General features: G+C 36.7%; 1 protein-coding gene across 3 annotated transcripts in view; it reads right to left on the bottom strand.

Annotated features, from left to right (window-relative positions):
- Positions 1 to 27,460, bottom strand: part of RPS6KA3 (ribosomal protein S6 kinase A3) — a 75,475-nt gene that overhangs the window by 19,627 nt on the left and 28,388 nt on the right. For all 3 annotated transcript variants that reach the window (XM_017728433.1, XM_008629246.2, XM_008629245.2), the window contains 11 exons: positions 21,885 to 22,001; positions 19,703 to 19,784; positions 15,912 to 15,992; positions 14,849 to 14,928; positions 12,285 to 12,391; positions 9,287 to 9,324; positions 8,769 to 8,911; positions 5,612 to 5,682; positions 718 to 806; positions 386 to 450; positions 185 to 287 (listed from right to left, as the gene is read on the bottom strand). In XM_017728433.1, coding sequence (XP_017583922.1) covers positions 185 to 287; positions 386 to 450; positions 718 to 806; positions 5,612 to 5,682; positions 8,769 to 8,911; positions 9,287 to 9,324; positions 12,285 to 12,391; positions 14,849 to 14,928; positions 15,912 to 15,992; positions 19,703 to 19,784; positions 21,885 to 22,001 — 976 coding nt within the window. The remainder of the gene's footprint in view (positions 1 to 184; positions 288 to 385; positions 451 to 717; positions 807 to 5,611; positions 5,683 to 8,768; positions 8,912 to 9,286; positions 9,325 to 12,284; positions 12,392 to 14,848; positions 14,929 to 15,911; positions 15,993 to 19,702; positions 19,785 to 21,884; positions 22,002 to 27,460) is intronic.

The following is a 27,460-nucleotide window of genomic DNA, read 5'->3' as shown; positions in this document are numbered from 1 at the left end:
TGAAAAACACATCATCTACTTACGAGCAGAGTCATTAACACGTAGCTATGAGACTAAGTACTGAAATTCTGGTAGCACCTTAAATTTGTAAGGACAGAAATTTCTATCAAATTTTGAATGAAAAAATTTGAAATGCAAATTCTATATTTTGAATATGTAAATTATCTTATTAATCTCTCTTTACCTTTTGGAGTTTTTGCTGTAAACTCAGGGTCAAAATAAAACGTATCTTCAGGTCTGCCAGTTGCAGGTTTAAAAGGAGGATGAATTTCTCTCCGGTACAATTTCTGAAAAGAAGGAACACATTGTAAATGGAAAAGTTATATGATACTGTAAAAGACTTAACCAAGAAATTTACTGGATTGATTTTTAATTAGATACTCACATTCCAATCTATTTTGGAAAAGAATGCATGCCTCTTAATTTCTTCTACTCCATCTGGACCTGCTCCTTTTACAAGGAAGAAAAATGTCTCTGAATTATTTTCCTCTTGGTCAAAGGAATGGGCCAACAAAATTATATTTCTTATTTCTTCTGCATTAATTTTAGATGTATAACTAGCAGAACTGATAATACTTTGGTGATCATTTGAAGAGCAAACTACATTCTTACTTTAAAGCCTATTTTACACAAGAAACAAAATTTTTAGTCAGTTTAATGATCACTGATGTTATGCATAGTTGGATCAAATTTAAAATATTCTGCTAAAAACTTTACCTAATCTGTTTGCTGGGTTTCTTTTGAAGAGCATTCGCAGGAGACTCTGTGCTTCAAGACTCAAGAACTGGGGCATTCCAAGTTTGGCCCTATAGAATAAAAATAATTAATAGTATACAAACAGATCTAGGTAAGAATTAACTCTGCACTCCCCCTTGTCCTTTGTCATTCAACAAGTCCATAATAAATGAAGTGGCATCACTAAGAAATTGCCTTCAGACATCAGACACAGAGCAAAAGTGCTGTCAGTCATGTAAACATGTTTGATTTTTTAAATTTTTTTTTTGAGTAGTATAGTATTTTCAGTAATGACTCAGGAACTTAAGTAAAGGAAGAGGTGGAAAAACATGTAGAGAAGAATAGCTACAGGATAGCAGTTTATAAACTTGTAAATTTTCATAATATGCTTTGATCCACTTACAGGTCCAGTTACTAGCACATGACATCAAACAAAGCATTCTGACAGTTACATAAAAGACAGTTTACAAGGAGTAAGAAAACTACCACACTATGACACACACCAAGAACACCCAGCAAATCTAAACTAGAATACAGAAATTGAATTAAGGTAGGATAGACCTCGCAGTAGTAGCAGGTAAAAAAAACAAACAAACAAAAAAGCCCCAAACCCACTCCTCTCTTCCTTTTTGCTCCCCTCCCCAATCTATTTCAAATACTACTTTTGCAACTTGCCAGATTTGAATTTTTAGATTTAAGTTTTTGTACTTCTTTAATTTCATTTTGTTTTGTAATCCTTGCCGTATTTTCTTACTCTCCATTTAATGTTCAGTCTCCATTCTCTCACTGTTACTAGGGCTTACTTTTTCTTGTAACTATGATAATGGTAAGGAGGGATATAATTCCCTCCTTTCCATCACTAATTCAACCTGTACCTTGTGTTTTTCTGTAACAGTCCATGACACAAGCTCTCTGTGTTTCAGTCAGAAAACCTGATTTGTCTTGTATTCCAGGTATTTGTAGATATTCACCCCTGTATCACTTCAGTAAGTGCGTATGTATTGCCACTGATTGACTATTCATTACTTTAAAACTAGAATTTACTAAATTTTCCATTCCTCTCAGCATTAGAAAAGCTAGGGGCAGGGAGGAGGAAAATCTGAAAAACTTTGGCTTCTTTGGGCTCTTCAATAACATAGTACAGGCAGATCAAGGCCACCAATGGAGAGGAGGAATGGGCACTGGGCCATCCAATGCTTCCTGACTGGCATGCACCACTAGCAGCTGAATCTTAGTCACACACTTTATATTCATTGCATGCTCACTTGATGTCATTTCAGCTCGTAGTCAAGTATCACAGAGCTACACTGAAAGCAGGAAGCAGGGAACACTGACTGGAGAGGCCCAATGGTATCATTTACAATGTTACTGAAGGTCTGAGAACAGACAGCTAGGACAGGACAGTGTTGGAGTGGGTGGAATTCTTTGCCCTGTTGTAATCCAAAACAGCTCCAAGACTAGGATACCGCTCTGGAGGTTCAGCACAGTCAGCTACCTAGAAGAATCTAAAACCAGGCCAAAACCATAAGTACAATTAATCTTATGGAGAAGTGACCCAATAAACAGAAACAACATACAGAAGAAATTCTAAAGGACTAGTATGTGCTGCAGTCCACAGTGGAGTGAATGAGAGGCCCTTGTGCAAACCACAGTGATTTAAGACTCATTGCTCCTTCTCCATCATCAAGGAGCACCTTTCACAAAGTCCTGTATCAGGCACGTGACAAAGGAGAAGGAAAGGCAATTTCCAGGTCCTCAGAGTTTATATATTATGCAACTACATGAGTGACAGCATTTTTTTCTGACATTCTGACAAAATTTTGTATGAAGGCACACCTCTTCAGTAAAGGAGAAAAGATGTTTAAAAATTTAACTTCATTGCTGCAACCTATGATTTTTTTCAAACTGCAGAGTTTTCCAGTTTTAGGTAAAACACACAAAAATAAACAAAAATTTGTCTTGATAATGTTGTGAGAAATAAAGAACCCAAAAAAAATTTGTTGTAAGAAGAATGCAGTTTCTGTGGATTTTTAGGAACAGAAGGTAAGAAAAGCAATATATCATAAATATACACAATGAAAACAGGAATTCATATGCACACCTGTCCATTTTAAAGTTTTATGAAAAATTTAAGGAAAAATATACTAGGTATGCAGAAAATAAAAAGAAAATATAGGCCAGGAAAAAAAGTGTGAACTTATCAGAAAACACTTTAAAATATCTTCTGGTTTTCAGCTACTTATATTACCAAAAGCAAAACACTTCTGTGCAAGATAATATTCATAAGTGTACAAAACATTAAAAGAGGGTAAAATGTCTTTACATCATAGCACACTTTCTGTGCAGCTATTTGAAACTAATAACAATTGCAAAGACTAGAAGGTGAAAAAAGAAAGAAGGTGGAAAGGGCATTAAGAGATACATTCTCAAATGAAATCTGAAAGTAATTACAGAATCATAGAAACCTATAATTGTTTAGGTTGGAAAAGACCTTTAAGATTATCAAGTCCAACCACAAGCACCACCCAGTCTACCATATCCCTAAGTGGCACATCTTTTTAAAAAACCTCCAAGGATGGTGACTCAGACAGTTCCCTGGGCAGCATGTTCCAATATTTTACAACCCTTTCAATGAAGAAATTTTTCCCAATATCCAATCTAAACCTCCCATAGTGCAACTTGAGGTCATTTCCTCTCATCCTGTTGCTTCCTACTATGGAGAAGAGACTAACCCCCACCTGGCTACAACTTTCAGGGAGTTGTAGAGATGGATAAGGTCTCCCCTGAGCTTTCTCTAGGATAAACAAACCCAGATAGATCTCTCAGACACTCCTCACAAGACCTGTGCTCCAGACCCTTCACAGGCTCCCTTGCTCTTCTCTGGACTCGCTCCAGCACCTCAATGTCCTCATGGTGAGAAGCCCAAACTGGCCACAGGATTTGAAGTGTGGCATCACCAGTGCTGAGTAAAGAGAGACAATCACTGTCCTGGTCCTGCTGGCCACACTATTGCTGACACAGATCAGGATGCCGTTGGCTTCTTGGCCACCTGGGCACATACTGGCTCATGTTCAGCAGTTGTTGACCAACACCCTGGTGCTTTTCTGCCACGCAGCTTTGCAGCCACTCTTCCCTAAGCCTGGAGTGTTCCCTGAGGTTGTTGTGACCCAAGTGTAGGACCTGGCACTTGGCCTCACTGAACCTCATTCTACTGGCCTCATCCCATTGATTCAGCCTGTCCAGATCCCTCTGCAGAGCCTTCCTACCCTCCAGCAGATCCACATTCCCTCTTATCCAGGTTGGGGGCACCTGCAAACTGAGGGTACACTCAATCCCCTTGTCCAGGTTGTTGATAAAGATGTTAAACAGGACTGGCCCCTGGGGAGCACCACTTGTGACCAGCTACCAGCTGGATTTCACTCCATTCAGTGCCCCTCTCTGGGCTATGAATGACTATGAACTTCAATTACCTGGAAAGATACAAGGATATTCTAAATGGCAGCTGAATACAGAAGATATTTATAGCACCAATGAAAAGACTGTTGAGGAACAGAGCGGAGTCAAATGCAGGCAAAGAGAAGAAGAGAAAGATGTGACTCATGAGACACAGAAAAAAATGCATGGCTCCTGAAACAAGTGAGAGTGCAGCAGAACTATCTCAGACTAGCTTCTTGTAAATAGGAGGTGGTCAGAAGTTTATGCTTGCTGTGAATAGATAGAACTTTTTAGTTAAAGACACTGAATAATAACAACATGAAGATTTGATCTGGCATGATGCTGAGGCAGCAGAAGAAACTAGCATCACTAAATATATTTGCAAATAATATGAGGAAGAAAAACAAGGGCAAAGAATAACATAACATTTATACATTATGAAAGCAAAAGCAAGGAAAATAATGAGTGTGTTTTCTAGTGGTTTTCACGTTCTAATTACTCAGAGAAAAAATGAAAGAGTTCCATATATTTATTTTTCAAAACAGGCTGTTGGTGCAAAAGAAATTCCATCTTTGATACATGGGTAGACAAGTGGTTAATAGTACTGAGAACAATGATAAACAATGAAGCAGAAAACAAATGAGAAAACTAAGATAGTCTTATGGGCTTCCATGAAAAAAATGGTATTAGTTAAAAATAGATGGAAACAGAGAAGTGAACCTGTGATATGAGGAAACAGACTTGTTTGCACAGTGTTTGGCTACAGTCCCAAAAATGGGGGAGTTATGCCATAGGTTGTATTAGTTTAGCGAATACGTGGGGAATTGGCAAGGAAAAAAGCAGATCTTCATTAGCAAAAACAGGAACATCAACTGCACGAAGGGAAGCAATTCCCACAAGAGAGCTAATGCAAAATCTATGCTGAAAATAGCAAAGGGGAAAATTGGAGCCTAGGCAAGTCACAGGAGAGTACAGAAAGGAGGAGCATTGGGGAGACAAGTTGTTGGCAGCACCATTAATCTAAAGAGGTAGGGTGAGGAGCTGGTAAGATAAAGAAGCATAAGGAGTGAAAATACTTTCTCAAAAAACCACCAAAAGCCTAAAACAAAGGAAAAAAAAAACCAACAAGGAAAAAATGCACAGGTTATCAAAAAGGATAAGAAAGTTAAAAAATATTATGGATATAAGATGGGCAAGATCATACGGTTGGAGAAGTCATTATTACAGATTAAAGAGCTGCTATGAAATCCTTTGTACCTGGTATGGCGGAGGAATAGTAAAGCATATTAGATAGGCAGCAAAGGGAATTAATAATATGGAATAGGGAGTGAGGATTTACCAGTACCTTTGAAAATGAGGGAAGAGTAGAAATTAGATATTGCAGCCCGGAGGGCATCCCTGTAGAATACCTGATGAGATATATAAATAAGAGTGTACTCACTTGAGAATCATAGTCATGGTTTCTTTTCTGTCTTTCCCTTGGAAAGGTAGAGTACCAGTGAGCATTTCAAACTGTATAGAGTAAAACTTTCATCAATTACATTACCTGGACAAAAACTAATTTTTGACAAAACTACTTAGCATCTTAACCTTCCAAAATTCATGCATGTTAACAATCAAGTCTGTGCAAAACAACTTCATTGTACAGTTTAAATTGCTAAGAACATTGAGCAGCCTTTGCCATTTTTAAAGCTGCAAAATATTTTCCTATATTGATACCTTGCTTTACATGCTTTTATCTGAACAATTTAGACTATAATGTTCTGTATTTCATTTCTGCCTAAAAAGTTTGTTCTAGGAAGTCTTCATCTTTACAACTGTATTTTTAGTTTTCAATAAAAGGGAGCGGGGGTAGGGAAAAAGGTTTTCCTTTCAAAAGTTAGTGATGATTTCTCCTCATGCAGAAATTTTTAAAAAGGTCAAAATTCTGAAAATTGGCATGTACATAGCCTTCATTGGGAAGGGGAAAAGGTTAGCTGATTGACAAAGACATGCATGATGGAAAGTGGTTACTGTATGCATACAGTGGAAATAAAGCCTGAAGGAACATGGAAGAGCTACACAGTACGTGCATGCACATTCTACAGTGCCTGGCAGTAAGCAACAGACACTGCTAAAATACTGATTTGTTCTGAAAGTGACTGAGTAAAAATAGATAAATATAAAGGCACTCCTGTTGGACTGCAGTATACACAGGGGTATCAGATATAAGTGAGGCAGTGAAAGCAGTCTGGCAGCAGTCATGGTAGCCAGCACTTAGGCAGAAACCTGATTTTTTTTGGTTTAAAAATTGCAAAATAATTTAGTTCAATGCAAGTTCATGGCATACAGTTAACAACATAAAAATTAAAATAATTATAAAGGAACCCTCTGAACAGCTTATGCAAACTTAAGTCATCCTGAACACAAGGTATCCTCTATTTCCCTCTTTTCTGGTATGACCCAAACATTCAGTCTCCTAAACATAAAAAATGTATGTGGATAACTTGAACAAATAATGTGTGACTGTAGTATTTGCAGATCTACAATAAGAGCATGAAGTTGCACTAACAGTATTCTTTAAAACACCATTTTATTGAAATAAAATTTGAATTTCTTACTGCCATCTCTTCACTACTGCTAGATACATCATACTCTAAATAATATTTTTTACAGATATATTTTAAAAAATTAAATTTAATAGTCATGCCAACATGAAAAAAGCCTACTTTTAACTTGAACGCTTAAGACAATTGTCAAAGATGTGAGAGGGATAAGCCAGAACTCTAAGAAAAAAAAGTTTTGTTTTTGGTTTAGAAATATCTTCACAAGGTGCACTTGAAAAAAAAAAACCTTTTTAAAAAGGTAAATTTGGAGTGCTCCACTTACACTTGCTTGAAATATAGTTTCTTTAGCAAGCTCCCAATACAAATGTGTGTGCTTGTGACAAATTAACAGCCCAACACATGTATTCTTTGTCACCCCTCCCAAATACTATATTCCAACATTAATAGGCCAGTAGTACTTAAAGAATAAGCCATCACTGGCCTCCCTACTTATGTTTTATTTCAAGAGGAGAGTACCTCAGTGCTTTTGAAAACTTGAAATGAATGTTTTTACTTGTATGGCATCCCTTAAAGCTGTCACTGTTTTAAAGGACAAATCGGAATATATTTCTTAACAATGGCTTAAACATACTTCATGTCTAGCAGCACAAGAAAAGGAGCCAAATGATTTGTTGAAACATCTTTAAAGTCTCCCTCTCTGCGCTATGACTTCTTTTCACTCTATTTACTGTGTACTTAGACTACACCAATCATCACTTGAATTTTTGATCAACTCAGAAATTAAGAATGAGCTAGAAGTAGATATTCACAGATTGTCTGTGAAAGTTACAAACTATAAATGCAAGCAACAAAAATATGTCCTAGAGAAAACTGCACAGTATTTCATATACTAATTTATAGAATTTGGTTTTTAAGGTCATGTTTTTGTATTCAAAGTAGAGGCCAAAGTATTTAACATGCAATGCACTTAAGACTGTGAAAGCCACCCCAGTCACAGCTAACATCTTTCAGCAATTTTCAATTATACCATATCCACTTGATAAACACCAAATTATGTTTTTCAGCTTTATAAATTAAAGCTGAAGTTTAATTATGTTTGTGTTATCAACAACAAATATTCTGCAACTACATTATAATTATCTTTTAATTGTTCTTAGTGATAAAATGTGAGGCTGTGAGGAGTGTGTATGCTTGTCTGGAGAGAGTTATCAGCTGCTACTTTTACATAGTCAGTTTTCAGACCACAACAGCATTCTAGTCATCATAAAGCAATAGGATGACCTATTTTCAGACCCAAAAGTCCTTGTACTATAAAGCACACACATTAGTTGTACTGTTACAGGTATATGTAGCAAAAGCAGTAAGAAATGAATACATTTATAGAATTATTTAATCTCCATGTCAAAAATGCAAACAAATATTTTAAATATGAAAAGTCTTTCAGCATTCCTTAAATACCAAACATGATCTGTTATTCTTTTCCAATTCATACTCCATATATATATTTCCCTGACCCTGCAACTTTACAGTAATTACGCCTCTCAGAAATGCCTTAAGCAACTGAGCAACTATATCCTGTATCAGCTCAGTGTCATTTAGATCATTTTGATGTGTGAGAACAACAGTTGTCATTATTCCACTAACTTGTAATTACACCGTAGACTCTAACTAGAAAGTTACCAATCTTCTTTTTCCTCTTGAATGTAAATTCAAATTTAAATTTTTGATCTAAATTTCTTCCCCACTTTGGAATAGACAGTATTTTTCTGTATACTTTCATATTCCTCTTGGTCCCCAAAGCATTCAAGCTACTACAGATGTAAAGTATTTGAATTAAATGATAATAAAAATATGGCATATTGTTGGCGTTGATATGATACCTAGTCCATGTTCTTGGATCCAAACTCTGTGGTGTTATTAATTTCACACAATTTAGACTTCCTTTGTAGTTAAAATTTATGTAAAGCTCACCTTAGGGTTTAGTGCTTGATTTGTTTCACCACACCTTGCAAAGCACAGTTTTGCTATTATTTAGATTTACCAGAAACCTACCATTAAAACACCAAAAGACCACCAGTCTGCACTCTGCGTATGGCCTCGTCTGTTAACAACTTCTGGTGCCATATATTCCACTGTTCCACAGAAAGAGTAGGCTTTTTTTTCATGATCAATTGACTCCTTACTTAAGCCAAAATCTGAAAGAAAAAAAAATAGTTCCGAATGTAAATTTTTTTTTAAAAACATTCAAGGTTGATACTTTTACCATAACGTAAAATGTTATGCTTTTATCATTTGTATATACAACCAAATACTAATTTGGAAATTACAGGATTCTCCTTCCCTCCCCACATTACCATAGGTCCGTAACACCAGATATACTTGTAAAGCAGGTATCTTATTGAAATATTTATGTATTTCATTTATTTTAAGCTAATTACACTACTTGCTTCCACAATTAAATTACCGATCAGTTTAAATAACCTATTTTATCATACTGGTTTACCAAAAGGAACATGCAAAGATTTTACTGTGAACAGAAATGATCCTAGTATTGCAATTTCTTTTTTCACCTGTCAGTTTGATATGTCCTTCCTCATCAAGCAGGATGCTAAAAAACAATAAAAAGAATATAAAAACTAATTAAAATATCTTTTAAGTGTTGTTTCGGACAACATACTGACAATATTTAGGAATAAACAGAAGAGGATACACAAAGACAGGCAAAATTAAACATGCATGAAAATGAATTATTAGAAGATACTTTCAGACTAGACATTTTCTTTTCCTTCCATTCTTTCTTTTTAAAGATTAAGAAACAGTCAGTTTATCATAGTTTTATTCGACTATTTGATTAAATTCAGTACGTAGTAACATTTATATTGAACTTGCAGTTTTGGCCATCGGCAGCACACGCAGCATCATCATAATTGTTAAAAACAGAGGCATACTTCTGTTTCTCTTATACCAGGTATGTTTTCATATGCATACAAAACAAGTATTAATTTGTAATTACCATTTCAAAGGTTATTGACCACTTCAAATAACATCAAGTAATAAATATTCTCATGTTGTAGCAAAGGACAGGACCCACAGGCCCTATACTTGGAGCAGACCTTAGGCTTCCACCTTTTCACTTCAATCACAAGAAAGGCCATGCTTCTCCAAGATGCCAACTGTCCTTGACCACTACTGAATATTACTGCACTGCAAAGCATGCAAGGTATCCAAGAACCGGATTTTTTAACACCCCCTACACGGTGGATTTAGTTCCTCCAGCTGCATTTCATCCTGGGGGTAAGACATGAGCCAGGTCCTATCCCTTTCCTTTTCCACTTTGCACTTTCCATGGAGGGAAACATTAAAGCATGTCCTCAAGTGCCATATGCAAACACTGCCTTCCTGCCGTCCAGCAGATCAACACTTCCACCCAACTTGGTGTTGTCTGTGGACTTGCTCAGGGTGTACTCAATCCCCTCGTCCAGGTCTCCAATGAAGATGTTAAACAGGACTGGTCCCAACACAGAGCCCTGGGGAACACCACTGGTGACCAGCCTCTGGCTGGATGTAATTCCATTCACCACCACTCTCTGGGCCTGGTCATCCAATCAGTTTTTTACCCAGTGAAGAGTGCACCCACCCACACCATGGGAATCCAGTTTCTCCAGGAGAATGCTGTGGAAAACAGTGTCAAAGGTGTAGAATCACAGAAGATAAGGGGCTAACGTGTATGTCTCAAACACTGAAAGTCATCTAGCTGTGCAGCCAACCACAGATTGTTGGTAACAACAGATAAGAATTGCTAGTAATAAGCAAGGATTGCTGGTAATAACACACTATGAGAAAGAACAAGACGTGCCCAAAGAAGAGGGCAGAGATACAGCACCACTTTTCTGGGACAAACATCCTTGTTCTAATTCCTGAAGATAAGCACAACCCAGTACAGCACAAGCACAGGAATGAGGTTGAGAAGTGGGCATGGACTGTAGGGGAAGAAAAGACCACCCAATATCCCCAAAGACCTCCAACCCATTTCCAGAAAGGTCTGAAAGAACAGACTGGGTGACAACTAATTTGTATAGAAAATGAGAAACTTACCTTCACGGCAGGGAAACCTATCTATAAAAACATACCCTCACTAAGCCCAGGTGGTGCCCCCTGGACCCTGGATATCCATCCCATCAGTTGGACTGACACTGGAGCCAAGACTAATCTCTTTTTCTCTCCTTCTCTCTCTCTCCCCCTCTTTAATTCACCTTTTCTTTTCTCTCTTCCTTTTCCTCTCACCCCTTTATCCAAACCCCACTGTCATGTACTTTTATAGTAGGTCAGGAACTAAAATATCAATTTCCACACCAGGTACGTAATTTACTAATAAAAGCTTGTGATTTTTTCAGACCCTCTGACTTTTGTTATTTCTTTCCACCATGAGCATTTACAAATCTTGAGTGCTCCTTTCACCTTAAGGGTGGGATGTCACAAAAGGCTCTACTAAAGTCTAGGCAGACAACATCCAGAGCCTTTCCCTCATCCACTAAGCAGGTAACTTCATCATAGAAGATGATCAGGTTGGTCAAGCAGGACCTGCCTTGCATAAAACGAGGCTGGCCTGGCCTGAACCCCTGGTTGTCCTGTACATGTTACATGATGGCACTCAAGATGATGACTCCATGACCTTCCCTGACAATGAGGTCAGGCTGACATGCCTGTAGTTTCCTGCTTCTCCTTCCAACCCTTCTTATAGATGGGTGTCACATTCGCCAACTTCCAGTCACCTGGGACCTCCATGGTTGACCTGGACTGCTGGTAAATGATTGAAAGTGGCTTGGTGAGTTCTTCTACCAGCTCCCTCAGTATTCTTGGGTGAGTTCCATCCAGTCCCATGGACTTTTGAGGTTCTAAGTTGTATAAGCAGTCTGCTGGCCATTCCGTCCTAGATTATGGGGGCTTAATTCTGCTCCCATTCTGTGTCTTCCACTGAGCTGGGTACCTCGACAACAACTGGTGGTCTTATTAAAGGCTAAGGCAAGAAAGACAGGAAGTACCTCAACCTTTTCTTCATCCTTTGTCATTATGTTTCCCCTCACATCCAACAAAGGATGGAGATTCTCCTTGGCCCTCCTTTTGTCGCTGATTTTTACAAATATTTTTTTGTTGTCTTCTGCTTCTGGGATTTCTAACACATTGATAATCCTTTCTTCCTTCCTGCTGCAAGGACCTCCATCCCCTAACTCCACTGCTATGGCAGACCAAAGGACCTTGGTAGAACACCGTCCCTCAAAGAGTGGTGTGCCACTCCAAGGCTTATCTCTGTCTTTGTCCCCATTCCCCCTCAAACAGAGTTTAAAGTTCTCTCAACGAGCCCCTCTAGCTCCTCAGCTATGATCCTTTTTCCTCTTTGAGACGGGAAATCCAACCTTTTAAATGAAAATAGCTCATAAACCTCCCCCACCTCCCTCTGTTCAATTTATTTAGTAAATTACTGAAGTTTAACAGTTGGGAAAAAGTGCATAGGTAGAAGTGCTATAGAAATGAAATTAATACACTGCATTTCTCATAGAGGAGCCTTACTTTTCTGGTTTTAGGTCCCGGTATATTATTCCAAGACTATGTAGATGGTCTAAAGCAAGTGCTAACTCTGCCAGATAAAATTTAACATCGTCTTCTGTGAACATCACCTGAAAAAGTAACACAATGTATTTCACATATGAGATCTGTAAAGGTTACACCAGCACCAACTAAACAATAACAACAGTGGTTTTTCAGAAGGGTTTCTTATAATACTTGAATTCATTTCTACGCAAAACACTAGAAAATTCAAATTTCTTGGTTACACAAAACCTAGGATTTTATAACCCACACTATTTCATACTTGAAATACTTGGACATACTTGAAAAAGGACTTTTAAAGGCAATATATTATTCTTTCTGCAAACCAGGAGATTATCTGTTTCTGATTGTTCAAGAGAACAGACAGACACGTCGTAGTGAAACTGAAATATTTTGGAAGCACTTAAAGAATGTGACTACCTCTTGGTTGGATGGGACCATTTCATTTCCAGACAACAAATGGACCGAAGAAGTCCAAATGCCCAAATTTCATCTACAAAGTTAGAGGGAAGAAAAGCATATGTATCTTGGTTTTGGAATGACCGTCTCTAGGTACTTTGAGAAAGAAGTTACAGTGATTGTAAAAGGCTCAAGGTGCAGCCTGAGATGTAACTGCAGAAAAGGCAGATGGAAGAGTAAACAAAGTAAACAGCCTGTGTAAGAGCACAGGGAGGATCCCAGGTAGCAATCCCACTTTTTGGATTAGGAAGATAAACTAATCTCTGTTTATGCCCATTGAAATGAACATATTGTCCCAATATATCAGATGCTGTGATTCCTGACAGAATACATTACAATTTAACTCCTCTGAGACTGTCGAAAAAGATAAAAATAAAAAAATATTCTGCATGATTTGATTCTATTTCAGTTACTACTCAGTTATTTAATTTGTTTTGTTTTTAGAATCTAAGACTAATACCTTAAGATAAAGCATACAGACCTGGAAAAAAGAATGGCAATAGGGAGCAAAGATGAACATGATTTAAAACAAGAGTTAAGAATGGAGAATATATTTTCCCCTTAGTTTCAAGATAGAAAGCGATACTAAAGCTTGTACAAAAGGTTGTTGCTGATGTTACTTCTACAAAAGAGCCAATATTTAGTGCAGGCATATTCAAGAAGGGAAATCTCTATAAGAAACATTTAAAAGCTCAAATAATAAAAGATCCCATGAGGAGGATAATACACCCACACTACATTCTTTAAAACCATTGCATGGGACTCATCTTTCCTAACCTTAAACATCTGCAGACATCCAGCTTTGAATTAATCACTTTTCCCTTTGTAGTCAACAGGAAAAAAGCAACAACTTTTAGTTCCTCTAATCTATTTCAAAATCACATGGATTGGTATGAGGATGATATTAATAGCATCCAGCATGCCCATTTCACTCACCAGTTATAAACACTTTGCTTAGATTCAGGTACCTATAATGAATATTTCTCATGTAACCACATTAAATTTCATAAAATGCAAGTGGATCAAGATGAAAAAGACCTCAGCAGAAAGCCAATATACATTCTTTTTTGGGAATCAAAAATGAACTATGAACTTCAAGAGAAAAGTATCTCAATTTTAGAGCACTAATAACTTATTTGTTATCTGTGACAAAACAAACGACAAAAGGCAACTTGAAACAGATAGCATCATGAAAATAAATGTAGTAATTTATGTGGTCAGTACAGAAGGATACATCTATACACAAAGTAAATTCCATTCTACTCTCCTCTTAATAACAATATAGCTTTGCAGTGGTGACCCAGCTGTCCCAGATACTGTCGTAGCAAAGGAATATGGAAAGCAGCTATAACTGCAAGTCCAGACTACCAGATACACATTGGATATAATCTCTATCCTAAAAGATACTTGTTGCAAAATTTTGAGTAATGGAAAACAAAAACTTTAAAAAATATGGTGATATATTAGATGTTGACATTTATTTTAGGAATTACATTCAAATTAAATTGAGGTAATGAAACTCTTCAAAGCTGTTATTTCCTGTATCTACACAGACATATTACCATCATGACTGAGGCAAAATATTCACTTTTTGAAAATTACTAAAAGAAGTGGAATACAATTATCGCTTTTTAAATATTCATACATAATGCAATTTTGCATTCATGGGTAAAAAAAGAATATATCTTATCTGCCCCTGAATTCTGGATACTAAACCAGACATAAATCAGTTAATTTGAACACATTCACTTTGTATAAATCCAGGCTCTGAGTCTTATATTTAAGCATGGTAGCAATAGGAGAAGAAAATTTTGCCAGGTATAAAAAGCAGCACAGAAACACTGCTTGTCTAAAACTTCTTTCAGAGATAACATAAATTGCCATCAGCCCTTCCATGAAGTGACTATTCTATGCAAAAAAATCCAACCATACAAAAAACATACCTGGTTAAAAACAGATTAAGATTTTATTCAATGGAAACAGAATTTAAAATGTAAACTCTCCTAATACAGACAATTTATAGTCAAATTCTATCAACGGATGATTTTTCAAATAAAAAAGTGTACCTCTTTGGATAAACGTGTAAACAAGTCTCCTCCCCTGAGAAAATCCAAAATAAGATACAGCTTCCCTTCTGTTTGAAAAGCTGAAAAGATAAATTAAAACAAAAAATATCGCCTAACTTTATCCATGATCAGGAAAATAACATACCAAATAATTCACCACTATTTTCATTATTAAAATTAATTTTACTTTCTCCTTTGTGGAAAAATGTATTCAAATGAATTAGGTAACTGATCCTCTACCACGGACCAAGTAATTCCCATGCTATGTGAAAGTAAAGCAAATCACCAATAAAATTTCTTAAAAAATAAACTTTACTTAGGATAGCCAGCATTTTATTCCAGATTTTAATGTAAGAAGCCAGATTTTAAAGGGCAAACTAGTAACTAACGCACCTTTTAAAATCTCTAGAAATTCAGCTTAACAGGGACATTTAGTCTAGTTTCCAAAAGAATGGCACATAAAATAGTGAAAGGTACATAATTTAAGCCACATCAGAAAGTGAGAGAGACAGGAGGTTTAACTATAGGAAAAAACAAACCCCAAGAAAAAAAAGAACTAAAAAAACCCCAAACAAACCAGAAACTTTTTTTTTTTTTGCACATGTTAAGAGTACTGATATCCTCCCCCTTTACACATAAGTATTCTGTTACAGCTGCTCATACTATTAAAATTAAAAGGCTAATTTCCACCAATCTTGATGCAAGTGGAATTAATGCCATTGCATATGTTTTCTATAGAGTAAACAAAGCAACTGTAGGAAATAACTTAAAGTGTATGTCATACAAAAGATTAGAGGTTTTGGAAAATAATGGCTAGTCATTAATAAGTAACTGCTTTTTAATAGCACAAAGGGCTACGGACTCTTAGTCCTATAAAGATTTAACACTGCATGAAGTCAGTCGTGCTTATTTTGCATGAGAATTATTACAGAGCAAGTCTTTGCACAATTGGGACTTAACACACTAAAGTTCTATGATTTTCTGAACCACAATGCAAGTATTAGGAACTATCTTGACAAACACACATTTTCATCCTATAAAAATGAATTTTTCTGCAACTTACCATAATGTAACTTGACAATAAAAGGATGGTTAACTTCTACTAGAATATCACGTTCCATTTTTGTCCGAACCCGATCTCGAACTACAACAGAACATGAGCAAGCAAGATAAAAAAACTCCTAAAAACCCCAAAAAACCAAACCAAAACACAACTTTACATTATGACTCAGTATTTCTCATATGTTTGCTGATGTACTTCCCATTGTGTCCTGTAATATTATAATTGTCTGCAGGCCGTTATACTGCACACAGCTGAGAACTGAATTTATTCCACATTTTTTTCTGATAAATCTTTTTTGCTATTGACAAAACCTAACACTAGGCAAATAAATGTAACAAAAGCACATGAGAAAACATAACCACCCTTCAGTCTTCTCTATACTTAGCTAATCTTTTAAACATTAGAGCAAAACTGCCACAGCTATGTAGAGAAAACATTCTACTATTGAAAAGCATAGAGAATTAAAGTTATAGCAAAACAAACAGCATAAATATAATCACAGTATCATAAAGATATTTATATTGGTTTAACTCATTAAATAACTCACACTATTAAGTCCTTTACAACTTGGAAGGGAAATTTTTTTTTCATTTCCCTTATTATGAACTTAAAATACAAATGCTATTGATTCAATGTAGTGTATACTTCAGATTATCTTTTTGATTTTAAGAATGTTTACTGAGAGTAAATGTGCATGGAGAAATATATCAGACATTAGAAGCAGTTGCTGCTCAAGCTGCCTGTGCTGTCCCTCCATGGTGGCTCTGAAGGGGACATGGAAGTGCTCCCATGCCACGAGAGATTAAACCCAACCAAGCATCACATGCCAGCAATGCAGGAATAGAGGCAGGGTGGTCAGCTGAGCACAGCACCTGCTTCAGCTGTTCTCCACAACTCTCCTGCCAACTCCAGTCAGTGCATGGTTCCCATCTGAAGCTCCAAATCAGCCAGGACACAGACAAGATTCAAAACCCTACACAGGGGAGAGCTGTGAAAGTTCGCTTTCAGTGGTTTAAGATGCTGCATTTTTCTCTTGCCCTCTATTCTACATTTTGTTACTGCTCCTTTCACAAATGTTTTATCTTCCCGAAGGAAGCACTCCAGAGCAGTGAAGTCCCATCCAAAGTTGAAGTTGATAGCATTCCTTGTACAGTTAACAAGCCAGAGTTCTCAGATATTAAAACATAACAAGGCAGAAAATAAAAAAGAGGACAAAAAGCAAAATGGTGTTTAGGCATTTATCTATCTTTTCCCAGAAACAGGTGCTTACAACCATACAGGTACTTGTGAAAAAGTTATATAGATACATTTTCATGAATGAATACAAGTATCAAGTTTCCATCTGCCTGCAGAACACATCCCTAAAAATGGAAGCTCATGAAATAAGTGCTCAAACACAGAGCAAACGCCACATTTGAATGTTAACCTTTGCATCTAAAGCCATTAAAATGTCACAAGATAGTTGTGCAGTTTAACTGTTTCAGCAGTTCATCTGAATTACAAGACTGAAACTCAGAATATTTTTTTTTTTTAGGCAGGTTCAGTTGAGAAAAAAAATCTGAAAGACATCCAAGTGTCTGCAGCTATGCAACAGTAACATGGAAAGTACGGACTTATAAAACTCCAAGCAAAAAAAAGTGTGAGGAACTGAGCTCATTTCAGGCATTAGCATCAGCCATTATTTGACTTGACATCTGACTTTTGTTTGACTGTAATTTCTATATGCATTCTATTGGAAGCACTGATTTTTTCTTAACATTTGATGCCAGATGCTCTAGCAATGTTTTGGCTCTGTTTCTCTCTCCTCATCATAAAGGGGCACTGAAAGATAACACCTTCCATCAGAGTATATTAATAGACTAGTCTCTGCAGTAAACAAAATTATATGTATACATTCTTAGATTTGCTCTAAACATTAAAAAGTTGGACTGTAGTTACATCAATGTGTTCTGGCTAATACAGCTGCATTCCTATGAAAATATTCTCTCTAATTTTGTTTTGTGGATCAGGTACACGTGTTTTCAAGTGTGGTCTTCTTATCTTTAATTACAGAGCACAAAAATGTCTTTATGAAATAGATTTGAAAGAGCTAAAGAAACACAGACAAACCAAGTAATACACTGTATTATTTAAAAATATAGTATTATAGATAGAAAAAAGTTGCAATTATGGAAAATATAATTAATTCCAGTTAATTTCATATTAAAGTTTCAATAGTAACCTTAATTTGCTTCCAACTCTGTTCTTCCTAAAACATGAATCACAAGCAAGCAGTGAATGAAAAGCATCTGATAATCCAGATACAAAGTGCTGAGAACTGTGGCATCCTCCTGATGGTGTCACCTTTCTGCTTAAACCTTTTGCATCCTTGAATTCTTAGTGCCTCAAAGAGTCTCCTTTCCCAATTAAAAGTCATGGTGCCAATTTCAGTATTTATCAGTCTCTGACATCTGTAGGCAAAACCAGAACCACAGCCTGGACTGTAATTTTTGCACAAGGTTAAACTGCAATCAAAAGGTGATGAAGAGAAGCCTTTGAACATCTTAAAAAAGCAACTGCTGAGTGACCTTTGACTAGTCCTGAGCTATTAACAGGCTGGGGAATGAAAGTCTGTTGAGGATATTAACATACCTTAAATGAGTGGAAATCAATTTCAGAAAAATAGGAAGTAAATAATGGGAATGACACGTGCCACAAAACACAAAGGAATCAAAATATAGGAAACTGTTCAAATACACACCCGCTGTAATAGTTTTAAGTGTAAAATCTGTGGCATTCAGCTCTAGATCGTAAGTGAAAAAATTTCAACATTTTAGCATAAGTTGATAATCCAATGTTTTTGTTCCCTCCACTGTTCTGTAAGTATTTTGAGATGAAACTATATGTTAAAACTGAAATTCGATATAATAATCAATAACATAGGTAAAGCACTACAAGCTGTTGGAACCATCCCAAAACTATCATTTCAATTTCAATACAGTCATGAATTGGAAGAACTTCACATAGACAAAACTATTAAACAGTGGCATGAAAGAACAAGCATTCATCCTGGTTAAGATATTAATGTGAAAGATGACTTTCATTTTGATCTAAAGTAAAAAACTTCTTTCTTTTTTCTTACAGAATTCTCTGAGACAGAATTGGGATCATGCAGGCTTGAACTTATTTTGCCACTGACAGCATTCAAGATCAAAAGCACCCAATAAACAGATCAATTCACAATTCGTTTTGGCTCAAGTAACTTAGATGATTAACTTAAGATTTTATAAAATACATTCTACATCAAGACCGTGTGCCAAAAGTTTGGGGCAAATGTACTGTATATGTCTGCTTTAAAAAAAAGACTAAGTCATGTGCTTAGAACTTCTAGAATAAAACAGCCGACATAATGCACTTTTAAATATCATGACCTAATTATAAACTGAGCAAAAGGCATTAACTGTATCCTTCGTGACACACAGCAAAGGAAAAACGGAAGGATATTAAGTTTCAAGTAACAGCTCAGGAGCAAGTCAGGTGGCAGATGTAACACAACCACTCTATTAACCCACCATCACATAAGGGAAGTTGCATGGGAAGGAATCTGCTTTCCTCTCTAACTACCAGTATGGTATTTTTAATCCTTAATCTTTCCAGGTTTACAACACAAAGCAGAGTATTCTGCTATTTCCTGTTTCAGAGAAGAAAGCTGGACGACAGTCTGTAGAGCAGCACCTGTGTAAAAAGTAGGTTTTGGTATAATGTCCCTGATTCATCTTTTTTATTTTTCTCTTGTTCTAAACAACACTTACCTTTCAAGGTAGCCTTTTTCAATACCTTCATTGCATAAAGCTGCCTAGCATCTGATCCTGAGATTTTTTTGACAAGGAAGACCTGCATTAAAAATTAGAAAGAATTCTTAAAAGAAAATAAAACCAAGTCAAATTAATGTATTTTGCTATGAAATTCAAGTAGTCAGTATGATTTCAACAAAACCCAATTTGACAGTTTTAGATTCTGCAAAGCCAAATCTACTTTCAATTTTTTCCTTCTATTCCTTCGTTTCATAATCTAAAAGGATTATTCAAGATACTCTGCCAAATTAACTTTGGTTTAACTTAAGTGATCTCAATGAGTTAAAAAAAAAAAGGATTCTTTCAGAAGTTCATACAAATCTGAAACACAAAAATCAGCTTTTAAAAATTAATCTCTAGTTTTATCTTACTGAAATTCATAGGACAGTACAGCAAATGTGCTAATAAAATAATTTTCAGATATGACAATAAATATGTGAACAAAATTTGATCCAGAAACTTATATGAATCAATGCATAACAAAATAACTTTCAAAAAGTAACCTAGTGTTGCATGTACTAATAAAGGATAACCAGCCTCAATTAAAGGGTGTTTCATTTCCTTCTTCAGTATCATGGGATTTCTTGACTGGTATTGTTTTTAATACCCTTAACACAAAATTAATTCCAGCAGAGACAAATTTTAAATCTAGAAATGAAAGAAAAAACCTGTCACAGGTTTTCTGGCTACGTACATGTATAGATATATATTGTGGTACATGAGAAAGTTAAACATGTTATATGATATCAGTTTGATGTCTGTTTCTGTGCCTAATTCTTACTTACGTTAACATCCCTTGCATTACCCAGAGATTACCAGAACATCATCAAGAGACCTTGAAAAGCATGCTGATTTACTTTTTTAAAATTAAATGGGAAATAGTGACATCCTCACAAATTATTAAAACAAAAGGATTTATGGATTTTTAAAATATTAATAATTTTTTCATAAAGGCTAAGAGAACTGAGGACAAGACTGGCATTTTTGCAGAAATTTGAGTCAGCTGGACAGTTTACTATTTTTGCTTTTTTAAAACTCACATTCCCCCTTCTCCCTCCCTTTGTAGTAGTGAATTTAGTATTATCAATAAAATAAGTGATTGCTGAAACGATCATTTATTAGCTTACTTTCCTTGCCTTTGATTTACTTCTCATGATCTGAAGATTTCCAAATAAAAACTTGGTTATGATCCTGCATTAAATCAAACCCTTGGAATCAGGTTTCTCAGTGAATTCTTACTAGTATGAGTACAAAATTTCATAGTTTCTAAGCACCTAGGTTTCCAAACTTAACTGGAACAATAATGTGACTAATGGTGACTTACTACCACCAAAAGAGAATTGAACCTATTTTTCTAACTTTCCCCCATATCTAAGGAGGATTTTTTACATGCTAGAGCTTAACATCACATTCAGAACTGCAATTATGGCTGAAAACAGATGTAAAGGCTCTGTTGTCTTGCCATACATATTCCATTCAGTCTTGGTGAACTGTCTTGCCATGTGAACTTAATATTTTGCTTTCAAGTTGGATTTGGACAACTAAAAGCATAAAAAATGTATGCCTAGTGAGATCTCAGTACTCATGAAATGCTAGAAATATCGAGTCTTTAACAGATGTTCAGATAAATATCCAGGTACATTGCATCTTAAGCAAATTATGACAGATAATGAACATGACTGGGGTGCATCACATTTACTTCAGTAGCCATTATTGCCTAAAATTTGTTGATTACAATTGCAACATGCTTCAAAAACCAGCTTCTGTAGTGGTGATGTCCTGCCATTAGCAAGCAACAAGGAATACTTATCAAAAAAACCTTTCAACCCTCACCCTCTCAAATAGATAAGAAGAGTAGCTAGAGAAAAATGACATTCCATTTTAACAGTGAGTAACCAATTATTTCATACTGGGCCACTTTTTCTATTGTACTTTGAAATCCACATATCATGCAAAGATGAAAAAAAAATTACTGCTTTAAAAAGATCTGCCACAATTACAGTGCCTAGTTAGCACTAATTTAGAAAGCAGTTTTCACTTGCAACACTGCCTTAATGCAAAACCTGTTCTAAATATTGTATTGACAATATTCAATGCTATATTCCTGAGTAATTGGCTCCACAAGAGTTCAGTTACCAACCTTTCCAAAGGATCCTTGTCCTAGTACTTTCAGAAGTTCAAACTGTGAAGGGTCTGCTTTCTCATGTCCTTCCTTTACATGGTGAGTTATTGCAATTTCTTTGATACTTCCTTCTTCCTGGCAGAGGAAAGCAGAGGAATAAATTTAGATTAATGGTTTACAAATGTTTACAAATTCACAATATGTTGAAAAATACCAGTGCACTGAACTAGACAATCCCAAATATAGGCAAAAACCACTTAGCAATGCTATTTGCATAATTAAGACAGACAGCACTAGTTCAGTAACAATGTGGCTTAAATTTTTAGAGATGCACCAGGATCCAGACAATAGAAGAGCTGACGAAAGTCAGCAATTCCCAAGCTTCTTCTCTTAGGACCACACTGGGTTCATATTTCTGTTCCAGATTCACAACCAATTAATGGAAACCAATCTTCTTAAGAATTTAGTCCTCTTAAAGCACACCTAGAGTGCATCAAATAGACGAAATGTCTTTGGAAAGCCGTCCTTTTTAACACTTGAATGAGGACCACTATGCTGCAGTAATGCTAATGCTCACCTTTATAAGGAAACAGTGTAAGACTCAAGACATTTCCACATAAAGAGACACTCGCTGCCCCCACTTCAGCAGCACCATACCTGCCACTGAGAAAATTCTGTTGAAGAAATACTCTGCCTTTCTTCTCAAGGAGAGTCTATCCTATAAAAGCTGCCCAGTCTTCACCATCTTCCCTTCTGTGAGAAACTGGTCACCAGAAAGTTCTAAGCAGCAGTGAATTTTATCTTTTTGTGTTCTGTACTTAATTCAGAGTTTTCTGCACTGAATTTGAAAATTCCCTGAAAAATGACACTTCTTGCCACACAAGGAAAGAATTTCAGAACTTATCAGCATCAAGTAAGTAAAAAACCAGCATTCTTGTTAATGTCATTTGTAGCTCTATCTAGGCATTACATACAATCCAATCTACTGTAAGTTAACACACAACTGACTGTTAATTAACATACAGAAAGCAATATACTATCTACAATTTTAGCTTCTTGTTCATTCTCTATTTCTTCTGTGGATTATAGTGAATAAATTAAATCTGAGTATACTTTTCATCTATTTAATGAGGAGCTCCTAGACCTATTTCACAGAATTGCAGACTGGTTGACATTGAAATGGACCTCTGGAGATCACCTTGTCTAACCCTAAACCCTCTGCTCAAGCAGGGCCACCCAGAGACAGTTGTCTAGGACCTGAATATCTCCACAGATGGTGACAACCTCCCTGTGCAGCCTGTGCCAGGGCTCAGTCAGCCTGACAGTGATAAAGTGTTTCAGACAGAAACTCCAATATTCCCCTTTTTGCCCATTGCCTCTGGTCCTGCCACTGGGCAGAACTGAAAAAAGCCCTTTGCACCCTCCCTTCAGGCAGGTCAAACATCATTTCACCATTGTGAATCCATGTTGGATAACCCAAGCTACCTTTTTGTCCTTCCTGTATACAGAAATGCTTACTTTTTCCATTCTTTTCCTGGGGATTAAGGCCTAGCTGACCAGCCTGTAGTTCCCTGGATCCTCCTTCTCGCCCTTTTTGAAGAAAGGAGTTGACATTTGCTTTCCTTCAATCCTCAGTCACCTCTCGCAGTCATCATGATAATTAGAAAATAATCAAGAGTGGCCTCACAGTGACAGCTGCCAGGTCCCTCAGCACTCATGTGCATCCTGTCAGGGCCCACAGATTTAGGTATATGCTGTTTGCTTAAGTATTCTCTAACCTATCCAGTGACAGGACCCAAAGGAACGGCCTGAAGTTGTGTCAGAGAAGGTTTAGGTTGGGTATCAGGAAAATGTTCTGCACCCAGAGGGTGGCTGGGCACTGGAACAGGCCCCCCAGGGAAGTGGTCACAGCACCAAGCCTGACAGAGTTCAAGAAGCAACGCTCTTGGGCACATGGTGTGACTCTTGGTGATGGTGCTGTGCAAGACCAGGAGCTGGACTTCAATGATCTTGATGAGTCCCTTCTACCTCAGGATATTCTATGATTTTCCTCCAAGAGTATGTCTTCCTTGCTCCAGTCTTTCCCTTTATCTACATGCACCAAAATGTGCACTAATTAGTTATAGTGATAGGTTAGTAGAGTCAGAGTTCTAAAACTGTGTTTCTGAAGCACTCACTTTTAAGTTTTTCAAACATTCTGCAAAATTTATGTGCAGGAACTAGTGCTGAAGATATCCTTTTGCATCTGATCATTTCAGTATATAAATGCATAGCAACTGTCCACCCAGGTTAGCATGTTCCAACACACACTTCTCCCAGACTGACAATTCTTTTTTCCAAAAGATTACAGACAAAGTTGGAAACAAGATGCACATAAGAAATCCTGAGCATGTATGTGTCAAAGTCTGTATACATTAAAAAACTCCATCACATGATTTGGAATAATGCACAGAACATGCTGGCAACTTTTAAAATCACGGACTGAAAGAAGATACTTTAATATGAAGAACATAGTTTTAAGAATAGTTTTAGAACACCCAAGGCAAATCCAAGATGACCAATAAGTTTAGGTGCCTGTTACTGCTTTAAGACAGCAAAATTTTGCATGTGTGTGCACACAGGCATGCTGAGTACTCCACCTAGTAATCTAAACTTCTTTGTCTTTTCAGGAGAAAATGCTACCATCATTGACTCCAGACTGTGTCTTTACAGAGTCTGAAATAAATATTGTTTCCTTTTACTTGTCAAAGGAATAAATTGCTGGTGGATATTTTTGGTTTTATCTTTTAAATTAGTATGTGATCAGTTGGATTACATACTACTTAAGCCACCCACTGAATCTTAGAGAATCCCAAGGGAGGAATAGAATAGCTCAGCAAAACAGACTGCCAAGTACAGATTACTTCAGATACTTTGATCCATTTCTGCTTAACTGTTTTATCTATTCGCTCCCTGGCAATCTTGGGAAAGTCAAAAACATGTGAAACAGAACTTTTTCAAATCTTTTTTATCTACTGCAGCCAGGGACACAAAGCAGTCAGGTGGACGTAAGAAGGACATGGAACTGCTGGAGCAAGTCCAGAGGACGGCCATGAAGTTGGTAGGAGGACTGGAGCACCTCCCCTATGAAGACAGGCTGAGAAAGCTGGGGTTGTTCAGTCTGGAGAAGCTTGCACTGAGACCCCATTGCAACCTTCCAGTACCTGAAGGGGGCCTACAAGGAAGCTGGAGGGCGACTCTTCATCAGGAACTGTAGTGATAGGACAGGGAGTAATGGGTACAAACTGAAAGAGGGGAAATTTAGGTTAGGTCTATGGAAGGAATTCTTCACTGTGAAGGTGGTGAGATGCTGGAACAGGTTGCCCAGGGAGGTTGTGGATGCCCCAATGCTGGCAGTGTTCATGGCCAGGTTGGATAAGGCCTTGAGCAACCTGATCTAGTGGGAGGTGTCCCTGCCCAGGGCAGGGGGTTAGAACCAGGCAACCTTTAAGGTCCCTTCTAACCCAAACTATTCTATGATTCTATATTGCTTTAAAAACATTACAAAACTCAACAAGAAAAGAAGAAGAAAATACATTAACTTGCTCTCTATACACAAACAAAAATTATTATTTTTGAATGCAATGCAATTATTATGCAACCAACTTTCCAGTGGTTATTTTGAGCACCCTCTAAAAAACAAACTCCAAACCACCACTTCACATTGCTGATACCAAAAGAATATGCCCAGACTTTGCATTTTCTCAGGGCTCAGATACTCTTCAGTCCGTAAAAGGCAGACCTAATAGAACTCTGTTTTAAATGAAAAGGAACTCAAACAACACCAAGCTTCAGTTTGTCCGTAACACTTGTTTGGGAGCAAGATTTATGATGAGTGGTTGCCCACAAATTTGCAGTTTCCTTTTCTGACATAACTGCTGAATGTTTGTTATTTTAACCTGAACAGTGTTCTGCAAATGCAGTTAAAAATACAAAAGCTAAGTCTTTTATAGAAATACAAATTATAGGCAGAGGTAATCAACCCTCACTATCTACCTGAATTAAAAGTCTTACACATTGTAGAAAGAGATCTCTATTCTCAACCAACTGCACTAATTACATCAGATGATAGATGTAATTATCTATCATGGTAGATAACAGCTGGAAGAGAAGCCAGCTGTTCCATCTGGTAGTGAATTTTCTGATCATTCCTTGATACTCGGTAAAAACATTTGTCCCAGGTGATGAATTCAAAATAAATGAGATGCTGGAATACTTGGGTCCTCCTCTCCTTTGTTCCATTCCTTGACAACTTTCATGCAAGTACAGGTACTCACTCACCAGTTGCAATGGTGGGGTCTTCCTTCCAGTTACAACTATACCCTACTGCCTACATTTTATTTGTTTATAATCTTGGAAAGCTCCCTTTTCTCAAGTGTTATACTGCAGCAAGGTCTAAATAGAAGTCTCAAGACAAGATTTCCTCTTCTAGGCATACAGTTCTCTCAAGGCCTTCTTCACACTAGAAAGTCATATTGTCTCAGAAAGCCATTAAAAAACCCCCCAAAACAACCACGTTACTCGACTTTAAGTGGTTGCTACTGGCTTCCACTACAGTGAAACTAAACACAGAATACAAGGAACAAGGAAACAAACAGAAGGTAACATTACTCTGAGTTTCCTTGACAATGTAATAGTGTTAAATCAACACTGGCATAGAAGGGAAACAAGTGACAAACAAGTTTAGGTATGAATTTAAAACACCACTATTCCAGAATAATTTCCTGTACTGATACCGTCTGCAAGTCAGAATTATTCTAAGTAAGCTCACAATATATGTCTATGCACAATAATGCATACATATACATAGGAAAGAACACCAAATGGACCACATTGCACAGACAAATGAAATCTGAAAGAAAAGCTTTAAAAAAAAAAAAAAAAAAAAAGGGGATTCTGCAACACCAAGGGCAACTTATTTTTCTCTTAAGGAATTGGCTGCAAATTGGAATACAAAACATGCTTGCCAGCTAAAAAAAAAAAAAGGACACACACCTTCTAGGGAAGCAGTGAAAAACTATTTAATCAGTATTAGGCTATAAAAATAATAGCCTAATCATGTTGCTGGGAAAAAAAATTAGGTACTTAATGAACATTAAACACTGATTTTGCTTCTAGTAATTGAATTTATGTGAATTTCCTTTACCTTCACTTTTTAATTCAAGAGTAAATAAACTTTGCTGCAACATAAAATACTTGTATTTGTTTCTGAGATCTTATTACAGGAACAACTATTAGATAATGTGTTCAAAGGAAACCAGACCTCAAACCCTAAAGGAAGTAGAAGCAGAGTCTTACTAGGTACATATTTCTCAGTAGTAATGAAAAAGCCCAGAAAAGCAAAAGAAAACCATGAATTTATCTATACATAGACTCTTCTGCAATTTACCCTTCAGAATTCTGATTTTTCAATAGGAGACCTGAAATCTGCTCTGTTTAAAGAAGTGGCCCATGCAGAGCTGGATGGCATAAACTCATCAGTGCAGAACACGATGTGTGTTATCTGCAGATCTTTTTCTGAGCAGTATGTTCCAGGAACAGCTGAAAAGCTGCTC

This window comes from Corvus brachyrhynchos, unplaced genomic scaffold, assembly GCF_000691975.1.
Source record: "Corvus brachyrhynchos isolate BGI_N302 unplaced genomic scaffold, ASM69197v1 scaffold11, whole genome shotgun sequence".
Lineage (NCBI taxonomy): Eukaryota > Metazoa > Chordata > Aves > Passeriformes > Corvidae > Corvus > Corvus brachyrhynchos.
This window is presented reverse-complemented; position numbering and strand designations above follow the sequence as displayed.